Raw genomic sequence first — 13,960 nt, forward strand, 5'->3', positions numbered from 1 at the left:
TGGACGTGTGTTTTCATTTGTCTTGAATAGACACAAGTGGAATTGCTAAGTTATATGGTAACTCTATGTTTAACTTTTAGAGAAAATGAGAAATAGTTTTAGAGTGTACATATTACATTCCCACAAGAAATATATGAGAATTTTGATATTTCTACATCCTCATCTGTATACGCTATTTCCTTTGTTTTCCATTATAGCCATTCTGAGTGGATGTGAAGTGGTATTTCATGATTCTAATTTGCGTTTCCCTAGTGACTGGTGATTATGAGCATATTTCATGTGCTTGTTGACCATATACATATCTTCGGAGAAATGTCTATTTAAATTCTTGTTCATTTTTATTTAGATTATTAATCTGTTTATTTTCGAGATATAGTTCTTTGCATGTTCCATATATGTCCCTTGTCACATACATTATCTAAAATATTTTCTTTCATTCTGAGGGGCTGCCTTTAAAATTCATGATCATGCCATTTAAATAATTTTTTTTCAAATTTTGATCAAGTGCAACTTATTGGTCTTCTCATTAATCACTTTTGCTTTTTGTATCATATCTAAGAAAGCATTGCCTAATCTAAATTGCAATTTACATCTGTATTTTCTTCTACATTACATAGCTTAACCTTTCATATTTAGGTCTATGATTCACTTTGAGTTAATTTCTACAGATAGTGTGAGGTGAAGGTCCAACTTCATTCCTTTGTGTGCTGTCCCAGCTTTATTTGCTGAAAAGATTATTCTTTCCTAATTGGATTGTCTTGGCCCTTTCTTTTGGAAGTCAGTGGACTATAAACACTGGGGATTATTTTTGGACTCCTAAGGTTATCCTTATTATCCAGACATATTTGTAGGCCAGTACCATGCAGTCTCAATTACTGTTAAAATCTCTCTTTTACAAAGTTTTCTTTCTTTAAGGATGATTGCAAATTATAACTAATTTATGATTTGTATGTACCTATCAGGGAAAATTCAAAATATCTGTCTTTCCATTTTTTAAATGGAAGCTTATTCATCTGTGAAGTCTAAAATCTGGGAAATACTGTTTCCAGGCATACAAATTCATGGCTGTACCATCCTTGTCAACGCAAAATTTCAGATGTTTCTTAAAAGATCAAGTGACCATCCACAGTTCTCTTGATACGTCATTGTGCACCACGTGCTCCTGAGACAGAAGCAGAGTTTGACTAATTTGCCAAATTTTTCACTTTACACTCATCAGCTACATTTAGATTTCCATGCTTTCAGGGAGTAAAACCACTCAGGACCACAGAGAAGACATCAGAGAGATAACAAGAACATCTCTTTGACAACCAGCCACATGTGACAACAGAACGGCCACTTTGCCATTGCAGAAGGGAAACAAAGCAAACTTCAATGCCTTCTTTAATGCCCGCTGTCACTTTTCTCAATGGTTATGACTGAAATTACCTCTCATATGTTCAGAGAGGTGAGTAGAATGACATGAGCACAGACCTAAAAGAGGCTTAGAATGGACATGAAATATTTTTATCTTAGCTTTTCTAGAATATACCTGTTACTCAAAAATTGAAGGATAGACTTTGGTGACACCTTAAATGCATTTGAATTATACTTTGTCTCACAAAACTCCCTTTGAATGAACAATTTAGTGCCAAGTTACTTTTTTGTAGAAATACCTTTATTATGAATAGCTGACAACTTTAAAGGAATCTGATTAATCCCAGGTTATAACTGCAAATGAAATGTTTCCACCTCAGTGGATTTTATCTAGTAAAAATATTTAAAATAAATAAATAGTCTCCTGGGTATGATTTCTGGATTCAGAATTATCCACCCCCCCACCCCCAGCTCTCACTAATATATGCAGGAAAAAAAGTAAAATAAAACTACAGACAGCTGAAAATCTTTGATTAAAAGTCTGTTCTCTCGCTACCAGTATATTGTTTAACACTTCAAAAATTTAAAAAGTGAATATTTAGAAATTATTAACTTACGTTTCTGAAAGATTGAAAACTCGCTGTGGATCTCCATTCTCAATGGCATATGTTATTGGGTCTCCCTCTCGATCAGTTGCCTTCAGAGTAAAAACATAAATTTAATTATCAAGTAACTGATATGGCTTCCATTCAGTACACTATAATATAGTTACTAGAAACTTGAAACTAATAACACAGAAGATCCATGATAACTTATAGAATAAAGATTAAAATATGTGCTAATGACTGAATGTAAATACCAGATCCCAGCATTTCTATCATTCTTTTTCATCTGAAAGCTGCAACAGTGAATAAGAATAATATCCCCTGAATGTATACATAATCTTATCAGGTGGAGAAATATAGTAATGATTTTCATAGTTTATTTAATTTTATATGAATAATTCAAACAAATATGTTAGACTCTACATAAATGTTTGCATTGTGAAAATAATTTAATGCACTTTTTTTCTTTTTCTGCTCAAAATATATTGTCTATAAAACTTTATGGTTAAAATTTCTGAAACTGGAACCAGAGAGTCTGAAATTAAAAATTGGGCTACAGTTACTAATTGTGTGATCATTTCTCAATTTCTTCATTTGTAAAATGAAAACTATAATAATACAAAAGTTAATAGATGTTGAGAGGGTTAAGTGAAATAATCTGTGTTAAAACACATAGACTAACATCTGGTACATTGTGTCAGTAAATGTTAACCTTATTTCCCTTCTTAAGTCATAGAAAACAAAATCTACAGCTTCTGCCTTTGAGTTCTGAGTTTCTCCCTTACACAAAATAAAGATGTACATTCTATATTGTGGCACTGGAGTCTGGGATTTTGCCACCTAAAATATCCAATAATTTCCTTTTCAATGATCCATTACATCTCCTTACGGAAGAGGGGAGAATAAAGAAATCGGGATGATGTAAAAGGAATATAAGAGGAATCTGCCTAAGTATGACCCCAAGGGGAGGGAAACTACTATTTATTTATGTTAGTTGGTTAGCAGAGATTCCAACTTCTCTGACTGGTAGGCACTGCTCTGGGGTTGGCAGGACCTAAGAAACTGGGGTTGTATGGGGTCCTTTCAAAGACTGGACAATAACTGTCCCAGCCATGAAAGGTTGAGTATGAAATCCCATTTCTAGGCCAACAGGCAGCACTGTTTCTACAGGTAGATCAGATGGCTTGGACAGGGATTTCAGGGCCCTGGTCTTGGGACAGCCTTATGAGCTATCACAACAGATGGATGGCCAGAAAACTCTGGGACCACACAAATTCCAGACTCCAAGGGCAACTGAATAATAATGTGTGACTGTGAGTGTGTGTGCATGTGTGTGTCAGTAGCTCAGTTGTGTCGAACTCGTCGTGACCCCATGGACTGTAGCCTTCCAGACTCCTCTGTTCATTGGATTTTCCAGGCAAGAATACTGGAGTGGGTTGTCATTTCCTCCTCCAGGGGATCTTCCTGACCCAGGGATAGAATCAGGTCTCTAGTATTTACTGAACACAGGGCTTTGTGGACAAAACTTTGTAGAAAGAAAGTGAAGTCACTCAGTCGTGTCCGACTCTTTGCGACCCCATGGCTCATCCATGGAGCCCCATGGCTCGTCCATGGGATTTTCCAGGCAAGAGTACTGGAGTGGGCTGCTATTTCCTTCTCCAGGGGATCTTCCAAACCCAGGGATCGAACCCAGGTCTTCCGCACTGCAGACAGCCACCATCTGGTGGCTCAGATGGTGGCTCAGAGCTTTGTAGAATTAGTTAAACATGTCACCTCGGTAAAACACTTCCTTTGCATGACTTTCATAACTTCATACTATCCTGCTTTTAATTCTACCTTATCAGCTACTACCTATTTTCTTTGACTGGTTTTTCCTCATCTATAAGACATACTTACATTGGATGCTCCACAGGTTTGTTCTTGGACCTCACTTACTTTGTCACTTCATCCAACTGTAGAGCTTAAAGTTTTAAAAACTATCTCTATGCAGAAGACTCTCAAATCTCTAATCCAGCCCTGTTCTGAATTTTAGACCTATTTCCAGTTGCCTGTTTGGATCCCAGTAGATGAACTATCAGTTAAGTTCAGTTCAGTTGCTCAGTCGTGTCCGACTCTTTGTGACCCCATGGACTGCAGCACACCAGGCCTCCCTGTCCATAGCCAACTCCCAGAGTTTACCCAAACTCATGTCCACTGAATCAGTGATGCCATCCAACCATCTCATCCTCTATCATCCCCTTCTCCTCTCGCCTTCAATCTTTCCTAGCATCATGGTCTTTTCAAATGAGTCAGTTCTTCGTATCAGGTGGCCAAAGTATTTGAGTTTCAGTTTCAGCATCAGTCCTCCCAATGAATATCCAGGACTGATTTCCTTTAAGATGGACTGATTGGATCTCCTTGCAGTCCAAGGGACTCTCAAGAGTCTTCTCCAACAGCACAGTTCAAAAGCATCAATTCTTTGGTGCTCAGCTTTCTTTGGAATCCAACTCTCACATCCGTACATGACTACTGGAAAAACCATAGCTTTGACTAGACGGGACCTTTGTTGACAAAGTAATGTCTCTGCTTTTTAATATGCTGTCTAGGTTGGTCATAACTTTTCTTTCAAGGAGCAAGCATATTTTAATTTCATGGCTGTAGTCACTATCTGCAGTGATTTTGGAGCCCCCCTAAAGTAAAGTCTGTCACTGTTTCCACTGTTTTCCCATCTATTTGCCATGAAGTGATGGGACTAAATGCCATGATCTTAGTTTTCTGAATGTTGAGCTTTAAGCCAACTTTTTCACTCTCCTCTTTCACTTTCATCAAGAGGCTCTTTAGTTCTTCTTCACTTTCTGCCATAAGGGTGGTATCATCTGCATATCTGAGGTTATTGATATTTCTCCTGGCAATCTTGATTTCAGCTTGTGCTTCATCTAGTCCAGCATTCCTCATAATGTTCTCTGCATGTAAATTAAATAAGCAGGGTGACAATATACAGCCTTGATGTACTCCTTTCCCAATTTGGAACCAGGCTGTTGTTCCATGTCCAGTTCTAACTGTTGCTTCCTGACCTGCATACAGATTTCTCAGGAGGCAGGTCAGGTGGTCTGGTATTCCCATCTCTTGAAGAATTTTCCTCAGTTTATTGTGATCCACACAGTCAAAGGGTTTGACGCAGTCAATAAAACAGAAGTAGACGATAGGTGCTGGAGTGGTGCTGGAAGGACTGTGATACCCCATGTGCAAGGGCAAAGTAGAAGCCCCAGCAAGACGCTGTGAGGGGCAAAATCATGTTTAGAATCAAACCTGATACCCGCCAGAGACACTTAAGCATACCTTGTGCACACCAGTACCCACAGACCCCATAGAGACTGAGACAGAACTATGTTTGAGTATCTGCTGAGGAGGTACGGGTCAGCAGTGGACTGCTGCAGGGGTAGAGGCTCTGGGTGCAGTAGATCTGGGTATGGCATAAGCTCTCTTGGAGGAGGTTGCCATTAACCCCACCATAGAGCTGCCAGAATTTACACATGACTGGGGAAACAGATTCTTGGAGGATATACACTCTTGGAACCTTGTGCACACCAGGACCCAGGAGAAATGAGCAGTGACCCCACAAGAGACTGATCCAGACTTGCCTGTGAGTGTCCAGGAGTCTCTGGCAGGGGCATGGGTTGGCAGTGGCCTGCGGCAGGGTTGGGGGCACTGAGTGTAGCAGTGTGTTGCTGGGACCTTTTGAAGGAGGTCGCCATTATCTTCATTACCTCCACCATAGTTTGGTCTCAGGTCAAATAACAGGGAGGGAACACAGCCCTGCCCATAAACAGAAAATTGTATTAAAGATTTACTGAGCATGGCCCCACCCATCAGAGCAAAACCCAGTTTCCCCCTCAGTCAGTCTCTCCCATCAGGAAGCTTCCATAAGCCTCTTATCCTTCTTGGTCAGAGGGCAGACAGACTGAAAACCACAATCACAGAAAACTAACCAATCGGATCACATGGACCAACAGCTTTGTCTAACTCAATGAAACTATGAGCCATGCAGTGTAGGGCCACCCAACATGGACAGGTTATGGTGGAGAGTTCTGACAAAACGTGGTCCATTGGAGAAGGGAATGGCAAACCATTTCGGTATTCTTGTTTTGAGAACCCACTGGACATAAACTATAGACACTCCCAATTTAAAATGTTAAAATCCGCAATCCTGATCTCTCTGCTACTCTCCCATGCTGCATTCAGTCTTCATTATCTCAGTAAAAGCAGTAACTACAACTTTCTACCACTTGACCTTAACTGAACATTCTTAATATCTAATGTAACCCATCGGCAAATCCCACTAGGTCTATATTTAAAATATCTACAGTATCTGACTATCTCTGAACTCCAAATACCATCTCCTTCATGGATTTAAGTAACAATCATCTGACTAGTGTTCCTGTCTTCTCCCTTGTACCTTCATCATAGCCCATTTTAATTAAGCAGACAATGTGACCATTTTTCCCAGGTCAAAATTCTATTTTATTTTTTAATAACGTTATTGCATTATTATGCATTATTACATACACATACTCACAGAAACACACAAAATGGAATACAATAAAATAGCGAAATGCAATGAAACAAGCTACTTATGATAATATCTTTAAGATATTCCAGTTAAATCTAAATCTAAAATTTTAAAATTCATTAAATTAATTATAATGCAAGTGCAAGTGTAGAGACTAAGAAAGAAAATAAACACATACACACAGTCAATGGGATTGACAGCATATGATTGATATTTCCCCTTTGTTTTTGGTTCTTTCCCAGATACATATTAGTGAGAAAGATAAAATGGAATTACAAATGATACTTAACTTCCTCAAGAAACACAGAATTAAGCTGTATCTGGAGATATATTTTACCACTAAAAAGTTCACACTAAATGTTTTATGTTATTTTCCTCTTTCAGTCAGTCATTTTTACCTATCCTATTGTTACAGATTTATCAATGTCTCTTTGTTTTTGGCATGTGGTTGTTATTGTTTTTGAGAGACAATTTATTATATTGTGTTTTCATAAAAGCCAGAAAAAACAGATCCTGAAGTAAGATAATTTTGTGCGAACAATTTTAAATCCAGATTAATGTTAAACCTTGCTTCTAATGTATCAGATCTACTCTAATATTTAATATTATTTTCATCAGATGAGAGCACTGTGAATGTTGTGTTACTTTGTTTATATAAGCCATTATTTTGTTAAGTTGCTAAAGTAACAGACAGGAATTCCTACAGAATTCTCAGTGTATTTTTCAGACAAATTAATTACTTTCAATCCCTGAGGTACTGTGGAATATTTCTTCAGTTTTGTTTGACTATGAGCCAGTTATTTGCCTATTTCATTCATATGTGAGGTTGTCCCTTTATTGGAAACTTTGAAAACCCAGGATTTAGAAGAAAATCCTTATTTGATTGTTTTCTTCTTCTTATCCTCTTAGCCAATCCTTTGCTATTGTTTTAGGATCTATGGCAAACAGAATAGTAATTAGGGAGGATTCATAAATTCTTGGTCAACTATACAAGGGGGAGTGGTGCTATCTGGATTTGAATTGTTGAAATATATCCATTACTTCTGTTAGCAGTTTTTAAAATGCCATGTAGTTTACCATGTTAAAACTACCATGATGTTGGTATCTGTGTACCAACTTCAAAGTGGAGAAATAATGAATAATAATTCAAAAAATCAGCAGAAACAATTATTCTGGGAGGATTAAGATTTGATAATGTACATATGTGTGATCTAACATATATTTCTAAAAACATTTTTAAATGAGTCTAGTCAGCCTTCTCTGGACTTCCCTGGTGGCTCAGATGGTAAAGAATCTGCCTCCAATGCAGGAGACCAAAGTTCCATCTCTGGGTCAAGAAGACCCTCTGGAGAAGGGAATGGCTACCCACTTAAACATTCTTGCCTGAAGAATTTCATGGAGAGAGGAGCCTGGTGGGCTACAGTCCATAGGGTCATAAAGAGTCAGACATGACTAGATGACTAACACACACACATCACACAGCCAGCCTTCTCCACATGATGAACAAAAATTTATGTGATATAGAATAGTGAATCCTGACATTAAAAGTTACTGACTACTTACTATAATATCAGAAATTATAATTGCATGCCTTATTTCATTTAAGCCATGCAATAATCTTATCCCCCAGGCTCCTTATCCCCCAGGCTCCTTATCCCCCAGGCTCCTCTGTCCATGGGATTCTCCAGGCAAGACTACTGGAGTGGGGTGCCATGCCCTCCTCCAGTAAATCCTCCAGGGGTTGCCATGCCCTCCTCCAGACAATCCTTCAGGGGATTGTCCCAACCCAGAGATCTAACACGTTTCTTATGTCTCCTGCATTGCCAGGTGGGTTCTTTACCATTAGTGCCACCTGGTAAGCCTCAACATTAACAATATTCACTTATTAATTCAGCAAATATTTATTGAACATCTACACTGTATTCAGCACTGGAACTTCAACAAGAACCACATAAAAATGCTTCCTTTGTGCAGTTTACAGATACTAAGGGAGACAGAGAAAAAAGCAAAATAATCAAGGTATAGGTACAATATATTATATAATTACATATTTATGTATGCAATATATCAGATTGTTATACATAATTTATATATAAAATTATATATATAATTAACATATATTTATATAATACAGTTTTCAAATCCATATGAGTGCTATAAAAATATAAAATAATTCAGGAAAGACATATGGGAAGGCAGAGTGAAAATTTACACTTACATTGAGGTTTTCAGGAAAGCCATCAGAAAAAATGTGAAAATTTGGCAACACTTGTAAAAGCTGAGAGAGCAATTCATGCAGGGAGGGTCCCTCCAGGAATAGAGTAGAGCAAGTTAGAAGACCTCAGGTGGATACATGCCTAATGAGTTTGTGAAAGAGCAAGCAAGTGGAAGGCTTGCTCCTGTTTTGTTGGCCTCAGGTGAGCAAGCTGAGTTATTTAACCCGGATAGCTAGCAAGTACAGAGTTCAGTCAGAGGTTCACTGATACGCGTTTAACAGCATGTGAACTAAAATAAAGCTAGCTTTTCTTTATTTTTCCTTGACAAAGAATATCTTTAAAGATCGAAGCAACTTTTCTTTCTAGTCTTCTCAATAGATTACTCACTGCATGTAAATTCAAGTCACCCATTTTTCAGAAGCACCAACAGAAATCCAACAAGATTTATCTAAATAAGCAATGTGCTTAGACACAGGAAATAGGAATTTTGAAAAAGAAAGCATATCTCTAAACTTCTGCTCATATTAAGATGAACACAGCCCTCAATGCCATTTGATAGAGGGCACTTTACGCTCACAGAAATGACTTTACACATTTCACAGGACATTAAGGCAAAGTACCTGCCCTTAGGGTTTTTAAAATAAATAAAATCAACAGACTTAGATGGTCTTTTCTTTTCGTGTTTAGGCAAACAAGTCCTGATTTATGTTATTAAATTGCTTGAGAGCAGGAACTGAAGCTTTCAGTTCAGGACAGCAGTGTTTCCAAAAATGTATGTGCACTCTTGGGATTAAATTATTGGTCCTTTAACAAAGTAACAGTGTTTATGAATATATTTCAATATGACTTAATCTTCACATTTTTATGTTGAGTTTTGTCATTTATGATTCTGATAAAAATTTCCCTTTTAAGTTCATTTATATTAAAAAGTCACTTTATTCAATTTAAAAAAATAAGTAATATGAAAAATTATATGCAATATAGCATATCTGAAACTTAAAAATGCAGCTAATCTAGAATGACACTGTGAGCATGATTATACCTTAAGAGTGTTCACTCTGTCCACCTATTGTACTGTATTTAGCTACTTCAATCACTCTCCCTCTTTCCTATATGACTATTAACACTTTCTCCTCAGGTCTCCAACTTATCCTACCATATCTTTATTCTCATCTGATGACCCTGATTATAGTTTCACTGAGAATATTGAAGCAATTTTCTGCAAGTTCTTCTAATTTCATATATGTACATTATATATATATATATATATATATATACTTCATATATATCATCCTGTAACCACACACTATATCTTTCCTCCTATTACTGAAAATGTTCTATCCGATCAGGTTTCCCTGGTGGTTCAGTGGTAAAGAATCTGCCTGTCAATGCAGGAGACGCAGGTTCAATCCCTGGGTCGAGACGATCCCCTAGAGAAGGAAATGGCAACCCAATCCAGCATTATTGCCCAGGAACAGAGGGATCCAGCGTGCTACAGTCCATGGGGTCACGAAGAGTCTGATAAGTCTTAGTGATTGAGCATCCATTGTCTGATCTCCCTCTTAGGGCAAGATTTGGGGAGTTTTGCTTTCTACTTTTTCTAAATTGTTCTCATCCTCTGTAAAACAGGGGATTCCCTGGGCTCAGACGGTAAAGAATCTGCCTGCAATGTGGGAGACCCAGGTTCAATCCCTGGGTCAGGAAGATCCTCTGGAGAAGGGAATGGCAACCTACTCCAATATTCTTGCCTGGAGAATTCCACGGACAGAGGAGCCTGGCAGGCTACAGTCCATGCGGTCACAAAGATTTGGACATGATTGAGTGATTAACTCTTTCACAGATTTTCCCTAAAACCACTTTAATTATACCTTTAACCCTCCCTCAATTACTGCACTGAAAATGCCCTTTTCAACATCACCAAATAAATTCATTATTAGTAAATTCACTGACCAATTCACAATCCTTGATTTGCTTATTTCTTAGTTTTGTTTACTTATTTTTCATTTGTTCTGTCAGTAGCATTAGACAGAACTGATTTCTCACTTCTTGATACACTTTTTTCCCTTATTTCCCAGACACATGTTCCTCTGGATCTCCATTCTTGGTCCTCTTATCCTCGGCAACTTAAAATCAATCTTTGAATGTCTTATACATTCACTCCCTTAAGAACCTCATGCAATCTCAAAGTTTTACATGGTATTTAAAAAGCTCAAGACTTCAAATGTATATTTGTAGTCCATACCTTTTCTCTAAAATCACACCCAACTGTGTACTCAATAGCTTTAATTAGATGCCAAAAGACATTTCAAATTTAACATGACCAAACTTCTTGGACATTCTTTTGATCCTGGTTAATGGAAAAGCAACCTTTCTATTAATAGTTTCTCACGCTATATATTAACATCCATTGTTATGTCTTCTTTTTTACATCCAGTCATCAATGAATCCTGTAGTTTCTACCAGACAAAATATAACAAGGTTGAACGCTCATTTCACTATTTCCAGAAATAACACATATATGTGTATCATGCCTGTAGTTTATGTGTGAATATATAAACATACACATACACACACCTGTGCTTCAATTATATATGACCATGATATGACTTCCCTGGTGGCTCAGACGGCAAAGCGTCTGCTTACAATGCAAGAGACCTGGGTTCAATCCCTGGGTTAGGAAGATCTCCTGGTGAAGGAAATGGTAACCCACTCCAGTGTTCTTGTCTGGCGAATCCCATGGATGGTGGAACCTGGTAGGCTACAGTCCATGGGGTCGCAAAGAGTCGGACATGACTGAATGACTTCACTTTCACTTTCTCTGTTCATGACATGATGGAAAAAAATATCAAGACACAGATGGGTTAAAATGAGTTATATGATGAGGAAGCACCAGAGAGTTAATTGGGGTAAAGAAAATAGAGAATGAGAAATAAAGCCAAAATAGAAAATTTTTTAAAAAAAGCTGCATAAAAAGTAATGTGTAGATATGATTGCACTTATGAATATATGCATATTAATTATACAAATCAATCAAAACAAAGAAAAAAGAAGCACAAACATCTGGGGATCTTCCACTTTCTGTTTTTATCACATATTTTTACTCACAAAGTTGACCTCTGATTTAAAATCACCTAGCACGTGGTGTTTAAGTTAGGGGAATTATAGTGGCAATCAAATTTTGCTGGTCTGTTTAACTATTTGGTTATCAAAATTAAAACTGAACTACTTTTATGTTGGGATAGGTGGTAGGGAATAAGGCTGTTTCAAAGCTAATTTTTACTGTTAAATAATTCTGGCATCTTTGAAAGATGTTTCTTTTTTAATTAATTAATTATTTTGTGACTGTGCTGGGTCTTTGTTTCTGCGTAGACTTTTCTCTAGTTGCACTAAGCAGGGGCTACTCTCTAGTTGCAATGTCTGGGTTTCTCATTGTGGTGGCTTCTCTTGCTGTGGAGCACAGGCTCTAGGGCTTGGACTTCAGTAGTTGTGGCATACAGGCTCAATGGTTGCAGTGGACAGTCTTAGATGCTCTGTGGCATGTGGGATCTTCCCACATCAGAGATCGAATCTGTGCATTGGTAGGTGGATTCTTTACCACTAAGTCACCAGGGAAGCCCTAAAGACATTTCTTAATGTGAACTTTTTTAAACTTTTTTTCTTCTTTTGTATGTGTGAAGCAGGTGTGTGAGTGGAGAACATAGAGAAATGTAAACTGTTTTTCTTTCTTTTTTTTTTTAACTGTTATGGGATTTTGTGAATCCATATGAAATGGAAACTTTCAAAACTAGAACAAAAGATATTGAATTCTTCAGTTTTCTTAAGTAACTATTTTAATGCAAATGTTCTTTCTTTCTTTTTTAACCTAAAATACATTATTTTCTTAGCTCCAAATCAACCAATTCCTGGTAGTTAAGCATAGAATCACCATCAACACTTCTCAACATGAATTGGGTCTCCTGTTGCTTCTTCTAGAAAATTGACACCTATTAACTGTTTATTGAGTATACCTCAGTAACACTGTTTTTGTTCCTATTTATCAAAAATTCAGGAAAATAACAGCATTTACAAACTTAAGCTTTAATCAACAACAGCTACCAGTATGTGAAGTAACAGCTTCAAGGCACGCAATAAACTCTGAGGTTTATTTAAGAAACAGCACAGTGAATCATTTATTGCCAAGCTACTAAAGGTAGTACTGATTACTGCTATTAAAATACCAGTAGCTTTCAAATATTTGCCCAAACCAGTAGTCCACATTCAATCCCAGATTTCAAAGTAGTCCTTTTTTAAATTTAACTTTTAGGAAGAGCAGATTGGTTACTTCTGGTTAATTAAAAGGAAAAATAAGAAGCCAACAAACAAACAAACAAAACCCTGCTTTATCAAGCAGGTTTAGAAATTGCAAACTTTTCTTTGGATCCTACAATAGCCTCCTGGCATGAAGTCAATGAAAATCACTTTCTACTATAGTCTTAAATTATTGTTAAAAAAATTGTCTATAAAAACAAGTTGATAAATATAGGTCTTCATCATTTCTACAAATTCAATTAAAAGAGACCAATTGACTATTATCTAGATAGTCCTCCATGGCTTTAAGGAGAGACACAATAGAAATAAGTGTAAAGATTAGAAATACAGTTGTAAATAGGGACTAAGTGTCAACTTGAAATGTCTGTTGACCAGACCTGGCTTTATAAGGAAACACAATGGTTTTACGGTTGTCCATAAAATTCCATTAAAGATAAAGATCTCATATTCTACCTTATTGCTTTGGTGACCATGTTCCTCTAAGTCAGGGTTTCTCAGTCTCAACACTACTAAGATCTTAGGCTGGTTAATTCTGCTTTACTCTACCACTCACATCTTAGTTTAGAAAACCACAGCAGTAAAACATTTTTAAAGGCACAAAATTATTGGAACCACACCCCCCAAAAAAAATCTCTAGAGGAAATGCTAAAATGAATCTTCTTGAAATTTGTCTTAATATATACAAGCAGTTTTTTAAAAAATATGTTTTAATATTTTTGGAATTTCTAGGGGATGTGTATGTACTACATTTCATCACATCACCCTCTTTTCTTTCAGAAGATTCTTTATCCATTTGTTTATTCCCCTTTAATTCATCTTAAGACTGTATTACCCCAAGTCTTCATTTCAGATTTAATCAAGAATAAAATGATTTTTTGGTCACCTCTCTGTCCTAATAACAGACTGTCTGAAAGTAAAGTCTATAC

At 36.9% G+C, this 13,960-nt stretch overlaps 1 protein-coding gene across 14 annotated transcripts in view; it reads right to left on the reverse strand.

The window, feature by feature from the left end:
- PCDH15 (protocadherin related 15) overlaps nucleotides 1-13,960 on the reverse strand; it is a 797,082-nt gene that overhangs the window by 264,111 nt on the left and 519,011 nt on the right. For 13 of the 14 annotated variants that reach the window (XM_081573683.1, XM_081573682.1, XM_081573681.1 and 10 more), the window contains one exon: nucleotides 1,974-2,053. The exons of the other annotated variant lie outside the window; for it this stretch is intronic. In XM_081573683.1, the coding sequence (XP_081429809.1) occupies nucleotides 1,974-2,053 (80 nt within the window). The remainder of the gene's footprint in view (nucleotides 1-1,973; nucleotides 2,054-13,960) is intronic. 14 annotated transcript variants of the gene reach the window in all.

This window comes from Giraffa tippelskirchi, chromosome 2 (genome assembly GCF_054371585.1).
Source record: "Giraffa tippelskirchi isolate mGirTip1 chromosome 2, T2T-mGirTip1v1.2.pri, whole genome shotgun sequence".
In the NCBI taxonomy this organism is placed as follows: Eukaryota; Metazoa; Chordata; class Mammalia; order Artiodactyla; family Giraffidae; genus Giraffa; species Giraffa tippelskirchi.